Here is a 23,453-nt window from a genome sequence, read left to right on the forward strand (position 1 = left end):
TAACAAGAGGATAACAATTGCTCAAGATAGGACTAGCTACCAAGGACTCTTGAGAGTGTGACCATCTAGAATATTCTCCCCTGAATAACCCTTACACCAGCCCCTAAATCATCAACAGAGGATCAAACTAGAAGAAAAGGGGGGCCGGGCGCCGTGGCTCACATCTGTAATCCCAGCACTCTGGGGGGCCGAAGTGGGAGGATTACCTGAGGTTGCGAGTTTAAGACTGGCCTGATGAACATGGAGAAACCCATCTCTACTAAAAATACAAAATTAGCCAGGCGTGTGGTGGCACATGCCTGTAATTCCAGCTACTCAGGAGGCTGAGGCAGGAGAATTGCTTGAACCCAGGAGGCGGAGGGTGCGGTGAGCTGAGATTGAGTCACTTCACTCTAGCCTGGGAAACAAGAGTGAAACTCCGTCCCAAAGAAAAAAAAAAAGAAAAAAAAAAAAGAAGAAGAAGAAGGAGAAGGAGAAGAAGAAGAAGAGAAAGTTCAAATCCTACAAAGAAGAAAATCAAATGCTAAGTATAACCTAGAGAAGTAAGATTAGCAGAATTTCACTCTATCACATAGCAGTTCATGAAGCTAATGGGACAGGATGCAATAGCCTAACACCTTAAATTTTTTTAAATCACGAATGAGAAACAAATATGTGGCATTTAATACTCTTTTTTTTTTTTTTTTGAGACGGAGCCTTGCTCTGTCGCCCAGGCTGGAGTGGAGTGGTGCAATCTTGGCTCACTGCAAGCTCCACCTCCCGGGTTTACCCCATTCTCCTGCCTCAGCCTCCCAAGTAGCTGGGACTACAGGCGCCCGCCACCCAGCCCGGCTAATTTTTTGTATTTTTAGTAGATACGGGGTTTCACCATGTTAGCCAGGATGGTCTCGATCTCCTGACCTCATGATCCGCCTAACTCAGCCTCCTAAAGTACTGGGATTACAGGCATAAGCCACCACACCCGGCCGGCATTTAATACTCTTAAGAGGTATTTACAATAATCTCAAACTATAACTTTAGGAAGTGACCTGTCTTCAGATTAAAACACTGATATTGATACCTTCGACATGAGAAGTAGCAGCTGGCTTGATCCTTCTCATCTTCATCCAGTAGGTAGATTTTCGGAAAGATGCTGGAAAATCACTCACTGGTTCACACGAAGAGGCAGACGATGAACCACTTAAAGAGTCATCATGAGGGATAGTGTACTGGAAACTATTATCCTTTATGGAGCACTGGGTCCTGCTACTAATACAACATAAAAATATATACCACAAAGGAAGGTCTGGAGCAAAATTTCTATACATTCTTTTATATTATAACCAAGTTGGTTACCTGTGCAGAAAACTAAGAAGCCTGCTATAAAAACACAATGTAAGTTGTAATCACCTAACAATAACAATAGTTGATCTAACACAACATGTACAATTATTATCACACTTCATTGTAATCAGAAAGAGTAAGCAGTACATACAAATGATCACTTTGCAGCCCAACTAGACATCCTTCCTAGATTTATCTAAGAAAAGAAAGTAGGTGAAGCAATAAAGTGTTCTGTGACCCTTCGGAAGACTCCCTGGATTTGTAACCTGGTATGTCCCAGCCTCTCTCTTTCTCTGACAGAGGGATGGTAACTAAAGGGTATTTCTAAGGAAAAAGAATAGTCTGTAGGCCCTAATCTGACCCATCTTCCTTCTCCCTCAGCATTCTCCCTAAAACCTGATGCCCTATCTTATTTAGGCAACATGATACTTAGCTTCCACAGCTAAAGGATGGATGCTATCTTGCATGAATTAATCTGGCCAGAGATTTTTGGTATACAGCTGAATCCAAATTCCAAAATCTAAGACCAGTCAGTATGACAGTTAAAAAACATTACTCTCTAACTACAAAGCATCAGACACTCTTCTAGGTGGCTCAAGATGCAGTAGAGCAGCAGTTCTCCAAGAGTTGTCTATGGACTCCTAGAACCTCCCTTTTCCAGCTAAATACCTGTGAGGCCTACTTTAGATTTACGGTTCAGAAAGATCCTTCTGGCTGCTCTATGGAGACAGACCATGGGAGAAAGAGTAAACAAAAGGAAAAAAGTTACCTTGAATTGGCAGATTCAAGATAACACTTTAGATGTAGAGCTAATAAGAATTACACATAGAGAGGTTTGTTTGTGACAGCAGGGAGTTGGAAGTAACACAGTGACCATCCTTGTAAAATGTGACAGATGCCTACTACGGAATACTATGTTGCTGTTAGAAGCAATAAAGCAATTCTACACATAGAGACATGAACATAACTAAAAAAGATACTGTTGAATGAAAAAAGAAACAAAACAGTATCTCTAGCACAATGTCAGTTCAGCAAGCTAAAAACAAATCCACACATAAAGTAGCTTATTTTAAAGCTTATTTTTAAAGGAGTCATAAATATTTAAGGGCAAACATCACACTTGTTTATACAGTTTCCTCTAGAAGGGAGGGGATGGAAATGGGGATGAATAAACACAACAGAGACTGGTTATGTCAGTATGTTACAGACAGGGAAGAATGAGTTTCGGCTCTCCACACATGAGGTCCAATAACACAAATTTAATACACAGAAGTCCTGGCTCTGGAAGGGCAGCTAAGCCCACTAAGGCCCACCCCTCCTGCTCACTGGACTCTGTAAAGCAAACAAAAACAAGTAAATTGCGCAGGGGAGTCAAAGTTGGGAGAAGTGACCCAAATGGGGTGAGTTTTCCAGTTCTGTCCTTTTCCCTTAAGTATGAATTTGCAATGAGGATGAACCCCACTTTCAGAGCAGCATGGGCAGCTTTAATTCTAGAAACTCCCTTCTTTCTGACCAGGTAAATCAGGAAAAAAGGTCCCTGCGGACCAGAATTGGGGGTCTGGGGGTGGGGGGAATGCTGGAGAGAAAACAGGCAAAAAAGATAATCCCTTAATTCAGTGTATAAATCCACACAAGTCACAACTTAACCTTAGCCATGAATGTGTGGCATATATCCATACGTACCAGCCTAGCAAAGACTTTGAAAACCAAAATAAGATTTGAACTCTAATGTGACCCAAACCAAAGCAGCAAAAGCCTGGAGAACTGAAACAAGATTGGAAACACCTGCAGAAGTCTCAGACCAGCCCCTGAGCTATTCACGTTTGGGACAGCCCAAATCATCATAGCAAAGACATAAAGAACAGAACTGAGATTTTAACCAATGTCTCCAAAAGCAAGACAGAAGTTCTGGCCTGAATCTGAAGCAGGGTTGCCTGCTAAAATCAGAAATAGCAACATTCCCCAGAAGAATTATAATAGGACCCAAAATCTACACAAGAAGTATTCACAATGATGAGGATAAATTCCACAATTATGCAACACACAAAGAACCAGGAAAATGTGAGCAATTTTCAAAGGAACAGATGACCAAACCCTGCCAACCCCAAGGTGATCCAGATGTTGGGACTATCAAATACTTTCAATAAAAAAGAAATACTTTCTTATAAAGAAAACACACAAGAAATGAAGGAAAAGGTAGGAATCATCAGCAGAAAAAGAAACCGTAAAAAAGAACCAAATGAAGTCTTAGAACTGAAAAATACAGTATCTGAAATACAAACTCATCAGATAGGTTCAGTAATAGAATGGAGATGACAGAGGAAAGAGTCCGTGAACTTGAAGACCGTTCAATAGAAATGACCCAGTCTCCACCAGGTACGGTGGCTCCCGCCTGTAATCCCAGCACTTTGGGAGGCCGATGCAGGCAGATCACAAGGTCAGGAGTTCGAGACCAGCCTGACCAACCTAGTGAAACCCTGTCTCTACTAAAAATACAAAAAAATTAGCTGGGCCTGGTGGCAGGTGCCTGTAACCTCAGCTACTCAGGAGGCAGGAGAATGGCTTGAACCTAGGAGGTGGAGGTTGCAGTGAGCAGAGATCGCGCCACTGCACTCCAGCCTGGGTGATAGTGCGAGACTCCGTTTCAAAAAAATAAAAAATAATAATTAAAAAAAAAAAAAGTCTGAAGAACAAAGAGAAAAAAAGATTGAAAAACAGTCCACAGAACCCTAATACCAACAGTTTTAACTTAAGTGTAGTTGTAATCCCAGAGGAGAGGCAAAAGATACGAAGGCAGAAAAATACATTTGAAAAAAAAAAAACGGTGGAAAATCCCCCACATTTGGTCAGATATAAATTTACAGATTCAAGGAGCTCAACAAACACCAAATAGGATAACTCAGAGAAAAACATACTAAGACATATCTTTTTGTTTTGTTTTGAAACACAGTCTCATTCTGTTCTACAGGCCAGAGTGCAGTGGCACATGGCTCACTGCAGCTTGGACCTCTCTGGCTCAAGTGATCCTCCCACTTCACCATACCTGAGTAGCTGGGACCACAGGTGCACACCATCATATCCACTAAATTCTGTGTTTTTTCATAGAGACAGGGTCTTGTTATGTTGCCCAGGTTGGTCCAAAGCACTTTTTTTCTTTTTTTTTTTTTTTGAGACAGGGTCTCACTCTGTCACTCAGGCTGAAGTGTAGTGGCTCAAGCACAGCCTCCACCTCCCAGGCTTAAACAATCCTCCAACCTCAGCCTCCTGAGTAGCTGAGACCACAAGTGTGTGCCACGGTACCCAGCTCACTCTTTTTCGTGTGTGTGTAGAGACGGGGTCTCACTTTGTTGTCCAGGCTGGTCTTAAACTCCTGGGCTCAAGCAATCTTCCTACCTCAGCCTCCCAAAGTGCTGGGATTACAGGCATGAGCCACGGTACCCAACCAAGACACATCTTAATGAAACTATTCAGCCAGGAAGGGGAGAGGAGAGATGGGGGAGTGAAAAGAGGAAAAAAAGAAAAAGAATATAAATATATTGGCTGGGCGTGGTGGCTCACGCCTATAATCCCAGCACTTTGGGAGGCCGAGGCAGGTGGATCACCTGAGGTCGGGAGTTCAAGACCAGCTTGACCAACATGGAGAAACCCCATCTCTACTAAAAATACAAAATTAGCTGGGCATGGTGGCACATGCTGTAATCCCAGCTACTAGGTAGGCTGAGGCAGAAGAAACACTTGAACCTGGGAGGCGGAGGTTGTGGTGAGCCAAGATCGTGCCATTTGTACTCCAGCCTGGGCAACAAGCGAAACTCTGTTTCAAAAAAAAAAAAAAAGGTAAACATGATAAATTATATAAGTATACTTTACTTCAGTAAAAAATAAACTAGGCCAGGTGTTGTGGCTCACACCTGTAATCCCAGCACTTTGGGAGGCCAAGGCAGGCAGATCACTCGAGGTCAGGAGTTGGAGACCAGCCTGGCCAACGTGGTGAAACCCCACCTCTACTAAAATACAAAAATTAGCTGGGTATGGTGGTGGGTGCCTGTAGTCCCAGCTACTTGGGAGGCTGAGACAGGAGAATCACTTGAACCTGGGAAGCAGAGGATGCAGTGAGCCGAGATCATGCCACTGCACTCCAGCCGCCCTGGGTGACAGAGCGAGACTCCATCTCAAAAAAACAAAAAAATTAAAAATAAAAATAAAAAAACTAAGCTGGGTGCAATGGCTCAAGCCTGTAATCCCAGCACTTTAGGAGGCTGACGCAGGCAGATCCCTTGAGCCCAGGAATTCAAGACCAGCCTGGGCAACATGGCAAAACCCTATCTCTATTAAAAATACAAAAAATTAGCCAGTTGTGGTGGGGGGCACCTATAGTCCCAGCTACTCAGCAGGCTGAGGTAGGAGAATCACCTGAGCCCAGGAGGATGAGGCTGCAGTGAGCAGAGGTTGCACCACTGCACTCCAGCCTGGGCAATGGGAGTTAGATCCTGTCTCAAAATAACTTTTTTAAATAAATAAGAAACTATTCAAAGCCAAAGATTTTGTTTTAAACTAGAAAGCTTCAGAAAAGTGACATACTACATTACAGGAAATGATTTAAATGACCATGGGTTTCTCAACAGAAACCAAGAATGCCAGAAGACAGTAGAGTATCTTTAAAATCGGACCAGTGTAATGGCTCACACTTGTAATCCCAGCACTTTGGGAGGCCAAGGCAGGGAGACTGTTTGAGCCCACGAGTTCAAGACCAGCTTAGGCAACATAGCAAGACCTTGTCTCTACAAAAAATAATTTTAAGGCTGGACGTGGTGGCTCATGCCTGTAATCCCAGAACTTTGGGAGGCCGAGGCAGGCGGATCACACGGTCAAGAGATCAAGACCATCCTGGCCAACATAGTGAAACCCCGTCTCTACTAAAAATACAAAAATTAGCTGGGCATGGTGGCGTGTGCCTGTAGTCCCAGCTACTTGGAAGGCTGGGACAGGAGAAATGCTTGCACCTGGGAGGCAGAGGTTGCAGTGAGCCGAGATACGCCACTGTGCTCCAGCCTGGTGACAGAGTGAGACTCCGTCTCAAAAAATAATAATAATTTTAAGAACTTAATTGTACATTTTAAAATAAGTAAAAGAGTGTAACTGGACTGTCTATAACACAAAGGATAAATGCTTGAGGGGATGGATATCCCATTCCCCATGATGTGATTTCACATTGTATGCCTGTATCAAAATATCTCATGTACCACATAAATATATATCCTTACTATGTACCCACAAAAAAATAAAAATAAACAAAATTTAAAGCAATTATCCAGGTGTGGTGCCATGCAACTATAGTCCCAGCTACTCAGGAGGCTAAAGTGGGAGGATCCCTTGAGCTGAGGAATTTGAGGCTTCAGTGAGCTATCACTGCGCCACTGCACTTCAGCCGTGGCAACAGAGTGAGACCCTGTCTCCAAAAAGAAAAAAGAAAAGGAAAAAGAAACATCTTTAAAATCTTGAGAGAAAAAATTTGTGAATTCAGAATTCTATATTCAGTGAAAATGTCCTCAGAAATAAAACTAAGAGAATTCGTTGTAAGCAGGCCTGCTCCATAAGAAATGCTAAAACAAATGATTCCAGCTGAAGAAAAATAATGAGAGAGAGAAAATTGGATTTTTAAGAATGAAGAAAGAGTAATAGAAATGGTAAACAGGCCGGGCACGGTGGCTCAAGCCTGTAATCCCAGCACTTTGGGAGGCCGAGACGGGCGGATCACAAGGTCAGGAGATCGAGACCATCCTGGCTAACACGGTGAAACCCCGTCTCTACTAAAAAATACAAAAACCTAGCCGGGCGAGGTGGCGGGCGTCTGTAGTCCCAGCTACTCGGGAGGCTGAGGCAGGAGAATGGTGTGAACCCGGGAGGCGGAGCTTGCAGTGAGCTGAGATCCGGCCACTGCACTCCAGTCTGGGCAACAAAGCGAGACTCTGTCTCAACAAAAAAAAAAAAAAAAAAAAAGAAACGGTAAACAGGCTGGGGTAGATGGCTCACTCCTCTGTAATGTCAGCTACTTGGGAGGCTGAGGTGGGAGGATCACTTGAGCCCAGTAAGCAATGAATGTGCCACCAACTCCAGCCTGGGCAACAGAGCAAGACACTGTCTCTTAAAAATACAAGAGGAGGGGCAGACACGCAGCATTCAAATAATCCAAAAGAAGAAACTCAGGAACAAAAAACAAGAGATAAACAGAGAACAAAAAATAAAAGGGTAGACTATCCAACCATATCAATAATTAATTTAAATGTTTACAGTCTAAACACTCCAGTTAAAAGTCAGCAATTGACAGAGTAAATTAAAAAGTGATACCCTACTACATGCTACCTACAAGAAGCACACTCTAAAATATAAAGACATCTATAGATTGAAAGTAAACGGATGAAAAAAATTGTATCATACAATCAGCAAACATAAGGCTGGAATGACTATTTTAATATCAGATAAAACAGACTTCAAGACAAAGAGTACTGCCAGAGATAAAAAGAGACACTTCATAATGACAAAAGTGTCAAATCATTGGGAAGACATAATTACCCACCGTATGTGCCTAATAATAGAGCCTCAAAGTACACAAAGCGAAAACTGACAGAATTACAGGGAAAAATAGACAATTCCACAATCCTAGCAGAAAATTTAAGACCTCCCCCTTTCAGCAATTGATACTAGACAAAAATTCAGTGAAAGATGAAAATTATCTGAACTGCACTATTAGCCACCTTGCTCTAGTTAACATTTACACAACACTACATCTAACAACTGCAGGATATATATTCTTTTCAAATGCACATTGTGCATTCATTAAGCTAGATCTTACGCTGGGCCATCAACTTTAACTTTTATTAAAAGGATGAGAATTACACAGTGTATTCTCTGACCACATTGGTATCAACTTAGGAATCAATAGGAAGATATCTAAAAACAAAAAACACAAAAAATCCAAATATCTGCAAATTAAATGATCTACTTCTAAATAATTCATAGGTCCAAAATGAAATCACAAATGAAATTTGAAAATATTTTACACTGGAAAAACAACAAAAATATGCATATCAACATTTGTAGGATGCAACTAAAACAATACTTAGAAAGAAACTTAAAGCTCTAAATGCTTATTCTAGAAAAGATCTAAAATCAATGACTTAAGATTTCACCTTAAGATACCTTAAAAGGAAAAGCAAAGTAAACCAAAGAAAAGGTAAGAAAAGAAACCCATGAACTAGAAAACAGACAACAGGGGAAATGTGGTTCTTTGAAATGATCACAAAATTGACAACCCTGTAGCTAGACTGATCAACAAAAAAAGATACTACAAATAACCAGTGTCAGAAATGAAAGAGGGGTTATCGCAGATTATGTAGACATTAAGTAATAATATACTTTGAATAACTTCATGCTAATCTATGGAAAAATTACAATGAACAAATTTCTTTAAAAATACTACTTACCAAAACTGACACAAGAAGAAACTGGAAATCTAAGTAGCCCTGTATCTATTAAATAAACTGAATTTATGAAATCCTTCCCAAAGTGAAAACTCCAGGCCCACGTAGTTTCACTGCTGAATGCCATTGCAATAGTTTAAAACAAGATCAAAAGGAAAAAAGCAAAACTGTCCCTACTTGCAGATTATATGATTGCTTACAAAATAAATCCCAAGGAATCTACAAAACAATTACTAGAACTAATAAATTAATTTATAAAGTGTCAGGATACAAGGATAGCATACAAAGTCAACTGAGTACTTATACACTAGCAACAATCAACTAGAAAATGACATTATAAAAATAATACCATTTACAATTACATCAGAATAAGATAATATACCTGGGAACAAACCTAACAAAAGATGTTCAAGACTTTTACAATGAAACTACAACACATTGCTGAGAGTAATTAAGAAGACTTAAATAAAGGGGAAAATATAGCATGTTCATAAATCAGAAAACTCAATATTGTTAAAATAGCAATTTTCCCCAAAGGAATCTATAGATTTAATATAATACCAATCAATACTCAGCAAGCTTCTTTCAATAGATATTGGCAACCCAATTCTATACTTTTTATAAAAACGCAAAGAACTGAGAATAACCAAAACAATTTTGAAAAAGAACACTAAAGTTAGAGGACTTACTGATTTCAAGAGTCTAAATAAACACCAACAGAACAGAATAAGGAGAGTCCAGAAACAGACCTACACATATACATGTCCAAGTGAAGTTTGATAAAGGTGCCAAGGCAATTCAGTAGAGAAAGAAAACTCTTTCCAACAACTGGGTATACAAATAGAAAAAAAAGCCAACACTGACCCTTACCATATAACATTCACAGAAATTAACTCTAAATGAGTCACAGACCTAAATATAAAACCTATAAAACTTCTAGAAGAAAAGACCAGAGAAAATCTTTGCAATTAGGGAGGCAAAAGTTCCTTTTTAATTACTATCATTTCTTAAGACGGAATCTCGCTCTGTTGCCCAGGCTGGAGTGCAGTGGCACCACCTCGACTCGCTACAACCTCCAGGGAGGCAAAGGTTTCTTAAATAGGATACAGAAAAGCATGAAACGTAAGAAAAAATGATAAACTTAAACCTTTTGCTCTTCAAAAGACATCATTAAGAAAATGAAAAACAAACCAGACTGTAAGGAAATATAATAGACAAAGGAGTTGTATTCAGGACAGATTTTTTTTAAATACCACAATCCAGTAAGATAAACCACTTTTTTTAAGGGACAAAAATGTAAACTGACACTTTACAAAAGATACACAAATGGCCAATAAGAACACGAACAGATGAAGGCCGGGCACGGTGGCTCACATCGTTAACCCCACCACTTTGGGAGGCAAAGGTGGGCAGATCACCTGAGGTCGGGAGTTCGAGACCAGCCTGACCAACATGGAGAAACCCTGTCTCTACTAAAAACACAAAATTAGCCGGGTGTGATGGTGCATGCCTGTAATCCCAGCTACTCAGGAGGCTGAGGCAGAAGAATCGCTTGAACCGGAGAGGCGGAGGTTGCGGTGAGCCAAGATCGTACCATTGCACTCCAGCCTGGGCAACAAGAGCGAAACTCTGTCTCAAAAAAATAAAAAATAAAAAAGAATATGAACAGATGCAAAAAAACCTTTTTTTAAAAGAATACGAACAGATGCTCAACATTATTATTCATATATGATGAATTAAAAACCACAAATTAGGCCAGGTGCGGTGGCTCAACCCTGTAACCCCAGCACTTTGGCAGGCCAAGGCGGGCAGAGCACTTGAGGTCAGGAGTTCAAGACCAGCCCGGCCAACATGGTGAAATCTCATCTCTACTAAAAATACCAAAATTAGTCAGGCACGGTAGTGAACACCTGTAATCCCAAGCTACTCAGGAAGCTAAGTCAGGAGAATCAATTGAACCCAGGAGGCAAAGGCTTCAGTGAGCCGAGATCGGGCCACTGCACTCCAGGCTGGGTGACAGAGGGAGACCCTGTTTCAAAAAAAAAACAAAAACAAAACACAAAAACCCACGAATTAAACCCACAGTGAGACACCACTATACACCCATTAAATTAGCTAAAATTGAAAAGACTGACTCTCACACATTGCTGGTAGGAATGCAAAATAATACCACTTTGGAAAGCAGGTAGTTTCTTAAAAAGCTAAACATACTCCTGCCATATGAATCAACTAACCTATGATGGTAAATACTACCTTAGATATTTATCCAAAGAAATGAAAGCATTTGTCCACACAAGACTTGTACATGAATGTTCACAGCAGCCTTATTGTTTGACCCCCTAAAACTGAAAATAACTCAAATGTCCATCAAGGTAGATGGCTAAACAAATTATGGTATCCATAATGGAATTCTACTCAGCAATAAAAACTATTTTTCATCTTAAAATCATTATTCTGAGTGAAAGAAATCATGAAAAAAGTGAGAACATACTGTGTGACTTCACTTATATAAAATTCTAGAATATGCAAACCACTGTACAGTGGTGCCTGTGGACAGGAGTGGAGGAAGAATGGCAAAAAGACATGAACAAACTTTTGAGAGAGATGAAAACGTTTATTATCTTGATTGTGGCAATGGTTTCATGGGTACAGACATAGGTCAAAGCTGACCATGGTGTACGCTTTAAATATGTGCAGTCTATTGTACTCTAATTACACCTCAATAAAGATATTTTTAAATTTTAATGGATTGGCAGCCCTCTAAGGCCAAAACCTACTATCCCAAACAATGCTAGAAAGACTTGATGGGGCAGGCGCAGTGGTTCATGCCTGCAATCCTAGCACTTTGGGAGGCCAAGGTGGGCGAACTGCCTGAGCTCAGGAGTTCAAGACCAGCCTGGGCAACACGGTGAAACCCGTCTCTACTAAAATACAAAAACTTAGCTGGGCACGGTGGTGTGTGCCTGTAATCCCACCTACTCGGGAGGCCAAGGCAGGAGAATTGCTTGAACCCAGGAGGCGGAGGTTGTGGTGAGCCGAGATCATGCCACTGCACTCTAGCCTAGGAGAGCAAGACTTCATCTCCAACAACAACAACAAAAAGACCTGATGGTACCAACGGACCATTAAGAGCCAAGTCCCATATAACAACTCTTAGGAAACTCTCCATGTAGGAATTTCTTACTATCAGTGTAGGACTCAGAAATACAGTACCCATATACCTTCTTATGAATAAGCAAAAGCATACTGAAAAGGCAATAGTTCATATGATCATCATAATTGACTCTTGGAGATTAAGTCAACGTGGTTAGGGAATCCCTCCTCCAGGTCTCGTGTTTTATTTTTAAAGGACTCAACAAAAACAATTTTCAAGTATTTTACAGTATCTACCCATCAACCCCAGGACATTTGATTATTTGTAAAAAACCAGATTAAGCTCAAACTTCCCTTTCCATACATATAACAAGAAAAAGTTTTGTTGCGATACAATGACTACCATAATTGTATTTATTTTATAATTTGTTGTCACCAGTGTGGCAACTCTCAGCTTCTGATCACAAACATAAAAAGTTTAGCCTATTTTCAACTCCTTTCTGATCTAGCAAAAAATTTTAAAAGCCCCTAGCTCATTCTTCTTTTTTTTTTTTTTTTTTTTTTTTTTTGAGACGGAGTCTCGCTCTGTCGCCCAGGCTGGAGTGCAGTGGCCGGATCTCAGCTCACTGCAAGCTCCGCCTCCCGGGTTTACGCCATTCTCCTGCCTCAGCCTCCCCAGTAGCTGGGACTACAGGCGCCCGCCACCTCGCCCGGCTAGTTTTTTGTATTTTTTAGTAGAGACGGGGTTTCACCGGGTTAGCCAGGATGGTCTCGATCTCCTGACCTTGTGATCCGCCCGTCTCGGCCTCCCAAAGTGCTGGGATTACAGGCTTGAGCCACCGCGCCCGGCCATCCCTAGCTCATTCTTCTACATGCATATGTTTAGATTTCATTAGAAGAGTACTTTAGTTCATCTTGTTATTCTTTGTAAACTTATTTAATTCTACCCAGTCTTTAAAAGCCGGTGTTCTCCATGCTCTACTCTTCTCTGGTCTCACTTCTCACCATTGACTCTCAAATGCCACAATCTCGTAGGAAGCTAGTTAAAAATAAAGATTTCCACGCCCTAAACCCAATGATTCCAAATCTGGTTAATGCATAGGGACTTAATAATCTTATTTTTTAACAATTATCTCTAGGTGACCAAGGTTCATACTGAGAAACATCGCTCTAACCACTTTAACTAGAAGAGCCCATTAAAACTCTCAGCTTGTGGAGGAAAACATCATGTTTCCAATTATTTTTTACAGCTGATGATTCCCAACTCTGTATTTCAGACCAGCCGTTCATCTGAGGTCCAAACCTATTTGATTTTGTTCCAAATGTTGCTCCTCATTCAGAAATTCCTAGTTCTGTGAATTACACCAAAATTCACCTGATGGCCAAAGCCAGAAACCCATAGACATCCTATCTTCCTTCTCTTACTCACTTATCATCACAACCTGTACGCTCCCTATACGTTGTTCCCTATGTATTCCCTATTTATTGTTCCCACCACAGGCTGCATGTTCTTTATTAATCTGTTAGGCTATCATAATAACCTCTGAACCAGTTTCCCAGTACCCTTCCAAATCCATCCCTCATAATGCTGCCAGAGTGGCCTAAGACCAATTATCTGGCTATGTCATTCCCTCATTATCTCTTCCAGGATAAAATCCAAACACTTTAGTATGCCATAACAGGTCCTTCATGGTCTAGCCCCTACTAACCTCTCTAAATGCTCTCCCTGCAATCCCTCATCCTCCATCCCACACAGAACTACTTACTATCCCATTAACTTTTTCCACACGTTCACATACTGTTCTCTGTTCTGAAAAACCTTTCTCCTTCTCACTAACTGTATGATTCAACTTTCAGGTTTCTACTTAGGAGTGACCTGCTCTGATAATCCTTCCCTTCCAAACTATCACTCCCTTTCCCCAAAGGCTAAATTAAATTCCCATTTAAAAATATTTACTTATTACAATGAACTGTGTTGATCTACTTGCCTATCTCCCCTTCTAGACTGCTAGTTGTTTTTCATGCCTGTATACCTAACCTACTACAGAACTGGCACACAGCAAACATGTAGTAAATGTCACCTGAATGAATGAATCCATTTAATGTCTAGTTAACAAGAATGTTTTCTTTTGTATTAACCATGGAAAAACTAAGCACCTTCAGGGTACTAAATAACAAACCAGTCTTACAGCCAAGTAGTTTAAAAATACAAGGATTTCTTACGGCCATTTTTTTAAATCATCCATCCCAAGTTCATCACTGTATTTATGTGCACGAAATTGATGTCTGGAGATATACGGAATTACCACTGAGTCACTGGTTCCATTTTTATTATAATTTGTACTCTTTTTATGCAAGCTAGGTTTTTCTCCCACACACCAGACTTAGACCTACACTGTCCAATCCGATAGCCACTAGCTACAGGTGGCTATTTAAAGTTAGTTAAAATTAAATAAAATTTAAAATTCAACCCCTCAGTCGCACTAGCCACATTTCAAGCGCTCAAAAGCTGTACAGGGCTAGTAGTTATGATACTAGACAGTGAAGATACAGAACATTTTCGTCACAAGAAGTTCTACTGGACAGCGCTGGCCACAAAATCACACAAGACCCTTAGAAACCTAACTTACTTAGCAAATAAAATTTAAAATTCAGTCCCTCATTTGCACTAGCCACATTTCAACTACTCAAAATCCACACAGGGTTAGTGGCTATGATACTGGACAATGCAGATACAGAACATTTTCATCACAGGAAGAAGTTCTACTGGACAGCGCTGGCGACACAATCATAAAAGGACCTTAGAAAACCTCACTTACTTCTTAGCTCCCACGATCCTCGTGCTCCTCTGCTGCTTAAAGGTTGTGGGTCCCGAAGTCTAGCAAATCACAAGCACACGAGTGAGTGCTAGGGACCTCTGAACCTCGACCACAAAAAGTCGAATTCCCCTATGCCCAGAAGAAATGAAGCTCTCCCGGGGCAACCACCTCAAACACAAGAAGGCAACACCTTTTAGGAAAAATATGCTGTCCTATCTTCCAGCAGTGCAAAGGCGGGTAACAATACCAGAGCCTTCGTCTTCCCCCATTCTCAAAGCCCTGTCCCAGGCTCTAAAAGGGAGGCCAAAAGAAAAGACAACGGATATGAGAGACATTGGGGATGTAAAAGGAATAGAAACTAATGGCAATGTGGCGAGGAATTAAATTCAAGGAGGTAGGGTACAGGCAGCAGAACGTGGGTAAAGAAAAAGGGGACAGGTGATCTGATCTAGAAGGGTGGGGCCTACGATGGCCTCTGATAAAACCAACTCTGAGCATGGGACAAAAGCGAGGGACCGCATGTTCCGGGCTCGACAGCGCTACCTCTAAAGCATAACGGTCAAACCAAGAAACTCACGGCGGGTACAGCACCGAGTCTGGAAGACATCACTCCCTCTCCACGCCTAACAATTTCACCCAAGGGCTCCGGCCAGACCAACGCCACTTCCGCTCTCCTCGCCTCTCCCGGATGTGGGTTCGGCTCCGCCTAGCCCTCTTCTGAACTTCTACTTCCGCCTAGCAGCTTCCGAGGGGGCTGCGGCCGGAGCGAGTCACGTGACGAGTCACCCTCCGATTCCTCTGAGACCCCGCCCCACTGGGATTGCGACGCGGACCCGGGAACTTATGGGTGGGATCTGGAGCGAAGGGGCGGAGCTTGGAGCCTCGACCGGGCCTCAAAACCCCTGGCTCTCATTCCGAACCTTTGCACAACTCCTCGTGTCCTTCCAGCCTGCTTTCCCCACCCACCCGCCCAGTGGTCTCAGTCCAGATGCACAGGGAGATCATGTACTGCCCCTTTATTGATCTTAGAGAAATTACAGACCCATTCTCACACGCCTCCCCCCGGTAGAGAGACATGGAAGCCTTTCCACGCTGGGGGCGCAGGAATTGGAGGCAGTGGCTGAGCAGGAAAGAAGCCTGGAAAGGGCAGCACGATGAAGACTTAGGACAATGAATAATAGGGGCGGGCCCCGCCTCATCGAGTAGCTTCAGGCCTCCACACTTGTCCTGCTTTGGGATTTTTATGTGTGGTGCCGAGGAGACTTGTCTGATTCTTGAAATCTCTAGACAAACTATGGCTGGGCCTCTCCCCAGGGGAACTGTACTTGAGTCCCTCCTTAAGGGGACTGCGTCGGCTCCTCTCAGAGGGACTGCGATGGTTCCTCCCAGAGGGCCTCCCTGGCCTCATCTCAGAGGGACTGTGACGGGTTCTCTCACAGGAACGGCGATGGCTCCTCTCAGAGGGCCTCCCTTGCCTCATCCCAGAGGGACTGTGATGGCTTCTCTCAGAGGGACTGTGACAGGCTTTCCCAGAGGAACTGTGTCCTCTCCTCTCAGAGGGACTGCAACGGCTTCTTTCCAAGGGACTGAGGGGGCTCTTCTCTGAGGGACTGTGACTTCTCTCAGAAATCCTACGATGGCTCCTCTCAAAGGACCTGTGAGATCTCCTCTCAGAGGGACTGCGATGGCTCCTCTCCGAGAGACTGCGATGGCTCCTCTCAGAGAGACTGTGACGGCTCCTCTCCAAGGGACTGTGATGTCTTCTCTCAGAGGGACTGTGATGTCTTCTCTCATAGGGACTGCGATGGCTTCTCTGAGAGGGACTGCGATGGCTTCTCTCTGAGGGACTGCGATGTCTTCTCTGAGAGGGACTGCGATGGCTCCTCTGAGAGGGACTGCGATGTCTTCTCTCAGAGGGACTGCGATGTCTTCTCTCAGAGGGACTGCTACGGCTTCTTTCTGAGGGACTATGATATCTTCTCTGAGAGGGACTGCGATGGCTCCTCTGAGAGGGACTGCAATGTCTTCTCTGAGAGGGACTGTGTTGTCTTCTCTCAGAGGGACTGCTGTGGCTCCTCTGAGAGGGACTGCGATATCTTCTCTCAGAGGGACTGTGATGTCTTCTCTCAGAGGGACTGCGATGTCTTCTCTCAGAGGGACTGTGATGTCTTCTCTCAGAGGGACTGCGATGTCTTCTCTCAGAGGGACTGCTGTGGCTCCTCTGAGAGGGACTGCGATATCTTCTCTCAGAGGGACTGCGATGTCTTCTCTCAGAGGGACTGCTACGGCTTCTTTCTGAGGGACTATGATACCTTCTCTGAGAGGGACCACGATGATTCCTCTGAGAGGGACTGCGATGGCTTCTCTCAGAGGGACTGTGATGTCTTCTCTGAGAGGGACTGCGATGGCTCCTCTGAGAGGGACTGTGAGGGCCCCTTTCAGAGAGACTGTGACAGCTCCTCTCTGAGGGACTGCAGTGATTCCTCCAAGAGAGACTGCGACGGCTTCTCTCAGAGGGACTGGAATGGTTTTTCCGAGAGGGACTACGGTGGCTCCTCTGAGAGGGACTATGTTGTCTTCTCTCCGAGGGACTGTGATGTCTTCTCTCCGAGGGACTGCGTTGGCTTCTCTCAGAGGGACTGCGATGGTTTCTCCAAGAGGGGTTATGACGGGTTCTCTCGGAAGGACTGCGTGGGGTTCTCTCCTTATAGAAGCTGGGGTGGTTGTGCTCCTTGTGTGTGAGTTTCTCTTTAAGGTGTCGGTGCCAGGTTCTCTTCACAGGGGAACCAGGTAGGATTCTTCCTCGGGCCTGAACTCTGGTTCCTGGTGTGGACAAGTTCTTAGACTCCTGGCTTGAGGTTTCATTTCTATAGAAGTTTTTCTTTGATCTGCTACTACTGTCCTTTTGAACACTTCCCAGAGGCTGCCCCACTGAGGCAGTTTGGAAAGCAATACCACTTTGGGAATCTGTAGGCTTGGGCAGTCGAAGAGGTCTGGGTTGGAAAGAGTGAGCTCTTCTTTGCTGTTGAGCTGATCTGCACTGGCCCGTTCCTCCCCACAATATGTCCTCCTGCTTAATGGTTGAGCCTGCTGGTGTTAGCTTGTCAGCTGACCTCTTGTCTCTTTTGATACTGCTTGGTAAGCAATAGTCCCTGGTGTTTTGTTTTGGATAATAGTTTTTGCTTCCCCACAAATTGTCTGGCCTTGTCCTGTCCACAGGCTTCCGCCCAACAAAAGCTATAACTCTGTGTGCTGTTTGGAATGCCCGCTTTAGGCTCTGAAAAAGCAGTTGCATGAACTTGGGCTGGGAAGGTTTCTTAGGTTGTCTTTTTAAAGAGGCAGTACTTGTCTGAGTTGCTCCAATCCTCTTCCTTCTTAAATAGGCTGGTAATTCCCTAGAGGGACTCTCTATTGTGGTTCTGCTGTTTTTGTAGAACTTTCTGTGTTTTCTAAGTCCCTGGGTGATTCTCTTCATTGGATATTTTGAATCAGAGGTCTTTTTGGTTCTCACTTTAGCCCGTTTTTCATTCTGAGTGCTTTCAGAGTCACTCTCTGGTAGGTTGTGAACTTGAGTGAATTCATAGTGCCCAGGTGCTCTAATTTTTGTCTTTTCTACTAGGTCAGGGCTGCTGCGTTGTCCTCGCCTGATGTAGAATTGTACAGGAGCAGGGGACTGGGAAGGCCCAGACTGCAAATCTATTGTGGAAGCAGGACTCTTGGAAGCTTGAGTATAGATTTTAGCTTTCCTTCGTGATGGTGATATAGGGCTTCTCCGTATGATGGGTCTATCTCTTTCACGATACTTTGAGATTTGGGGTCTTTTCTCAATTCGCAGCCTAAAGCCAAGATGCAACCGAATCTCACCATGGCCTTCAGAAGTGCGTACAAGATGGAGCTGTGGATAGATAAGAAGATAAGGCCCCGAAGTGGTCTGTAATTTATGATGGCAGTTAAGTCCTGAACATCGACCACACTGTAGGCAGATAGGGTATTTTAGGACTAGACCTGAAGCTAGAGGTGGAGGCACATCAGGGGGTATTTGGCTCCTTAAGAGTTTTGCTGCTATTTTTAGCTGCAGATCTTGTAGCAGCTGGAACTGTTCTGAGAAGTCAGTCTTAGCCTGTGAAAGATAATTTGGCTTGAGGGAGTGTTGGGACTCAGAAATCCTTGTCCGGGAATCACTCTGTGAGTCCTCACTTTCTTCCATTGGAACAAGATCTTCTCTATCATAAAATATGCTGAGGGAAGACTCTGACTTTACCAGGACAGGAAGCTGGCCCCCTGCACATGAGACAGGCATATGCTGAATGACTTCTTGGGATATACCACTGAACCTTAAATTTGTCTTTTTTATTCCCACTCTAGTCCCAGAATATTGCTGTATTATGGAAGATGTGGAGCCACGTGTCCATATCCTTAAGGCCATTCTTTTCTTATGACCATGATAAAAAGTATGTCTCTGAATGTAGTTTTTGACCACGGAAGGCTGAGAAATAGTAACTGGACCCTTCTCTGGCAGGCTCTGAGAAGCTTCCATCAGTTCAGCTGGAATCCCAAATAAATTCTGAATAGATTGACAGGTATCTGCAGTGGCTCTTTCTGCTAAAGATGTTTGAGAACAAAGTTTCCTTTCCATAGTGGTCCCTAAAATATTACCCAGCATTAGCATAGTGGAGAGATATTTTCTTGGTAGTCGCTGCCTCCAGGCATGACTCTCCCAGACATTGTGTTGTCTACCCAGGAAAGACTTGATGAGACCTTTTTGAACCCCTGATTCTGCCCGGAATGTCCTAGATAGTGATCTCCAGCTTTGTAGTAGATGTCTCTGAAGTGAGTTCTCTAGCTCCTCCATTTGCTTCCTCTTAGTTGTCTCTTTAGATATGACATCCACTCCTGGAATCTCAGGACATGGGTTTTCCACAGTGTTAGCTGTCTTATCAGAGCTTTGATTATGAAGGGCCAAGGGAAGAATTAAAGATTGTATCATAGTAGGGTCTATATAGGTCTCTTCAGGCTGCAAAATATCTGTCCCAGGGTTTTTTATATCCAAAGCTCTGTATACTTCCTGTATCCCAGAATCCCAAAGTCCTCCTAATTCAGATGCTGTTCTGACAGAGCTTGAAATGAGTGTGGTTGAAGAGCTTTGTAGGAACCTAGAGAAGTCAGTCCCTGCTTGTAACTCTTCTGATGTTAACTTCTCACAGTCCCTATTCTGACACACCTGTCCTAGATTCAAATCCTTAGTTTCCATAACTTTAGGAGGCTCCGTTTTTATCACTGTAGATTTCACAGCCTGAAGCCCTTGTTTATGAGTCAATATCGTATGTTTCTCAAATGGAGATGTTTGCGGTGAGGTTAATTCTTCAGATTTCACTTGAATACGTGGCCTTGGAGTTAATTCTGCAGGTACTATAAGTTCTTGAAGATGTGGCCTTGGAAGTAAATCCACACAATTTATTGCTTCAATTCCTGATTCTAGGGCTACTCCTATTGGTTCTACAACCTGAGGAATTGGTCCTGGTGCTAATTCCTCAGATTTTACGATTTGAAGGGATGGCCCTGGGATTAGCATAGTTTTTACAATTTGAAACCCTGTCAACTCCATTGTTTCCAAAATCTGGTGTTTTGGCTTTATGATTAATTTCGTAGATTTCACATCTTGCAAACATGGCCCTGAGTGGTGCTCTGAAGGTCTCACATGTTGCAGTTTTGGAGTCAACTCAATATATTCTACCATTTGAGGGGTTGGCCTTGGTATTGTCACAGACTTTACAATTTGAAATGGTGGTCCAGGGGTCACTTTCACAGATTGAACAACTTTTGGGACATCTACGAGGATTACCTCTTCAGACTGAGCAACATGAAGCTGTGTCCTTGCAGATTCTGTGACTTGATCTAGTGGCTCTGGACTAATCCTCATAAATTCTACAATTCTACCCAGTGGTCCTGGGGTTGTCCTTGGAGATTTCATACTTTGATTCTTTGACTTTGTTAGCCCCATTGATACCTCCCTGTGCTGCCGTGCCTCAGAGGTGAGCTCTACAGATTCTTCATGTCCTATAACTTGACTTGTTTGCTTCAGGGGCACCTCTAAAGATTCCTCCCTTTGTAGCCATTGCTTATAGGTCAGATTTACAGATTCTGGGACTTGATGTCCTAACCCTAAGATTATCCCTGGAGATACCACATGATGCTGTGGTTTGGGGGTTACATGCAAAGTTTTCTCTACCTGCACTCCTGACTCAGAAGTCAACTCCACAGATTCAGGAACTCGATGTCCTAACCCAGGTGTCATCCCTAAAGCAGAATCTGGGACGTGATGTAATGACTTTGGAATCAATACCACAGATTCTTCCCTTTGCAGTCTTTTCTCAGAGATCGCCTCCACGCATTCTAAGTTTTGAGTACAGAGCCTTGGGGATCTCTCTGCAAATCCAGTGGCTTGACTTGTTGGCTTTGGGGTCATTCCAAAGAATTCATTTGCATGTATCCTTGCCTCAGTGGTCAACCTCATAGCTTCTGTAAAGTAATGCTTGAGTTCCGGAGTAATCCCTTCATATTCCACAGTTTGCTGCAGTGGCTTCATATATAACTCCCCCAAATCCTTGACTCGGGCCCGTGGCCGAGAGAGCAATTCCATAGTTTCTAGGATTTGGTAGCTTTTCTCTGGAGTTAATCCTAAGAATTTTGAGCCTTGATCCCTTACCATTGGAGTCAGATCAACAAATTTTGGTACCTGAAGATCTGGCTGCAGCAGCATCCCTAAGGATTCAATGGCTCTACCTGTTATCTTTGGGGTCAACCCCACAGATTTCTCTACAGTATCTATGCCTTTATGTGCCAATCCTTGCACTATTTCTGAAGATTCTGTGGCATGATAAATTGGTATTGAAATCAAATTTGCAGATTTAGGGACTTGATACATTGGCTGTGGGATCATCTCTGCATATTTTGTAAACTGATGCCCTGGTCTAGGGATTATTTCAGAGGATTCCATGATTTGATAATTTGTTTTTGGAGTTTGCTCCCCATATTTCACTCTTTGAAGCAGTGACTCTGGTGCTAATTCCACAGATTTTATAGCTTCCTGCAGAGACACTGAAGATAATTTAACATGTTTTATGCTTTGCGACTTTGGCTCTAGAGTAAACTCCAAAGATTTCACACCTTGTTGCTGTGATTCTGGAGACAAATTTGAAAATCTGACACTAGTCAACAGTGGTCCTGATGGGAACTTCCTAGTTGACTCTGGTGCCAACATCATTGATTCATCATCTTGCCATCCTGAAGTCAACTCTTGATAATTTATACCTTGCTGTTGGGCCCCTGGTGTCAGCTCCATAGGTTTTACATCTTGAGAACATGGCTCTGATGCAAAGGCCGCAGATTTAACACATTGTGACCCAAAGCATGATGTCAACCCTGAAGAATTTACACTTTGAGGTTGTGGCCATAGAGTTGACTTCACAGATTTCACATCTTGAGAACATGGCTCTGGTACAAATACCACAGATCTCATACTATGCTGCCTGAGGTGTGAATGCAACTCCTCAGAATTCATACCTTGAGGATACGGTTCTGGTTTTAACTCCACAGATGTCACTTTTTGAAAACATGGCTCTAATGTAAATACCTCATATTTTATGTCCGGCAGCTCAGAGGCTGAAATCATTTTTGCAGAATTTGCATCATAAAGCAATGGCTGTTTATTTATCTCCATGGACTTTACATCGTTAAGCAGTGGCTCTGGTAAAAATACCACGGATTTCATACCATTTTTCTGAGGACCCAAAGTGAACACAGGTTGTACAACTTGCTGTGAGCCAAGGTGCTTCTCCAAAAATTGGACTCCTTGAAACTTAGTTCCTGGAGTTAACTCAGAAGATTTCTTACCTTGCAAGTGTGGTCCAGGATTGAACAGAATAGATTTTGTACTTTGAGATTCTGACCCAGGGTTCAGTTCAGAGGGTTTCATGCTTTGTATCTGTGGCCCTGGATTAAAGTTGATAGAATTTATGCATTGAAATTTTGACTCTGAATTCAACTCAGAAGAATTCATACCTTGCAGCTGTGGGCCAGAGTTGAACTCTTTTGGTGTTATATCTTGGAATTTTGTCCCTGGAGTCAGTTCATATTTTACATCTTGTAAATGTTGCACAGAGTTGAACACAACAGATTTTATACCTTGAAGCTCTGGCCCTGGATGCAACTCAGAAGATTTCATAACTTGAAATTTTGTCCCTGATTTTACACCTTGCAAGTGTGGCTCAAGTTTGCACTCCCTAGAATTTATACATTGTAATTTTAGCCCTGGATTCAACTCAGAAGAATTCACATACTGCACCTGTGGCCCAGGGTTACATTCCATAGGTGCTGCACATAGAAACTTTGACCCTGGAGTCAATTCAGATTTTAAACCTTGCAAATGTGGTATAGGGTTGAATATCATAGGTGTCTTACTTTGAATTTCTGTCCCTGGGTTCAATTCAGAACAATTCATACCTTGAAGTTTTGAAACTGGAGTTAATTCAGGCGATTTCATACCTTGTAAATATGGCTCTGGGTTGCACCCAATAGAATTTACACACTGAGCATGTGACTGTGGAATGAATGCAGAATTCATACTTTGCAAATGTGGCCCTGGGCTGCACCCAGTAGAATTTACACATGGAAGTGGTGGCTCTGGAATGGATGCAGAAGAATTCATGCCTCGCAAATTTGACCCAGGGTTGCACCCACT

At 42.9% G+C, this 23,453-nt stretch overlaps 2 protein-coding genes across 38 annotated transcripts in view; both read right to left on the bottom strand.

Moving 5' to 3' along the window:
* Window positions 1-15,397, bottom strand: part of ZNF512 (zinc finger protein 512) — a 39,290-nt gene extending 23,893 nt beyond the window's left edge. For 16 of the 37 annotated variants that reach the window (XR_012422544.1, XR_001484385.4, XR_010580523.2 and 13 more), the window contains exons 1-3: window positions 15,291-15,397; window positions 14,714-14,772; window positions 1,061-1,248 (exon numbers count right to left, since the gene is read on the bottom strand). Coding sequence is in view for 23 of the 37 variants with exons in the window: in XM_074012091.1 (XP_073868192.1) it covers window positions 1,061-1,248; window positions 14,714-14,772; window positions 15,291-15,320 (277 nt within the window). In the remaining 14 variants the exon portion in view is untranslated. The remainder of the gene's footprint in view (window positions 1-1,060; window positions 1,249-14,713; window positions 14,773-15,290) is intronic. The other 21 variants (XR_012422545.1, XR_012422546.1, XM_074012104.1 and 18 more) reach the window with 3 other exon arrangements.
* Window positions 15,398-15,714: 317 nt separating this feature from the next.
* The window catches only part of SPATA31H1 (SPATA31 subfamily H member 1), a 42,877-nt gene continuing 35,138 nt past the window's right edge, over window positions 15,715-23,453 (bottom strand). Inside the window, exon 6 of the mRNA XM_074012107.1 lies at window positions 15,715-23,353. Within this exon, the coding sequence (XP_073868208.1) occupies window positions 15,909-23,353 (7,445 nt within the window). The 3' untranslated portion in view covers window positions 15,715-15,908. The remainder of the gene's footprint in view (window positions 23,354-23,453) is intronic.

This window comes from Macaca fascicularis, chromosome 13 (genome assembly GCF_037993035.2).
Source record: "Macaca fascicularis isolate 582-1 chromosome 13, T2T-MFA8v1.1".
Classification (NCBI taxonomy): domain Eukaryota; kingdom Metazoa; phylum Chordata; class Mammalia; order Primates; family Cercopithecidae; genus Macaca; species Macaca fascicularis.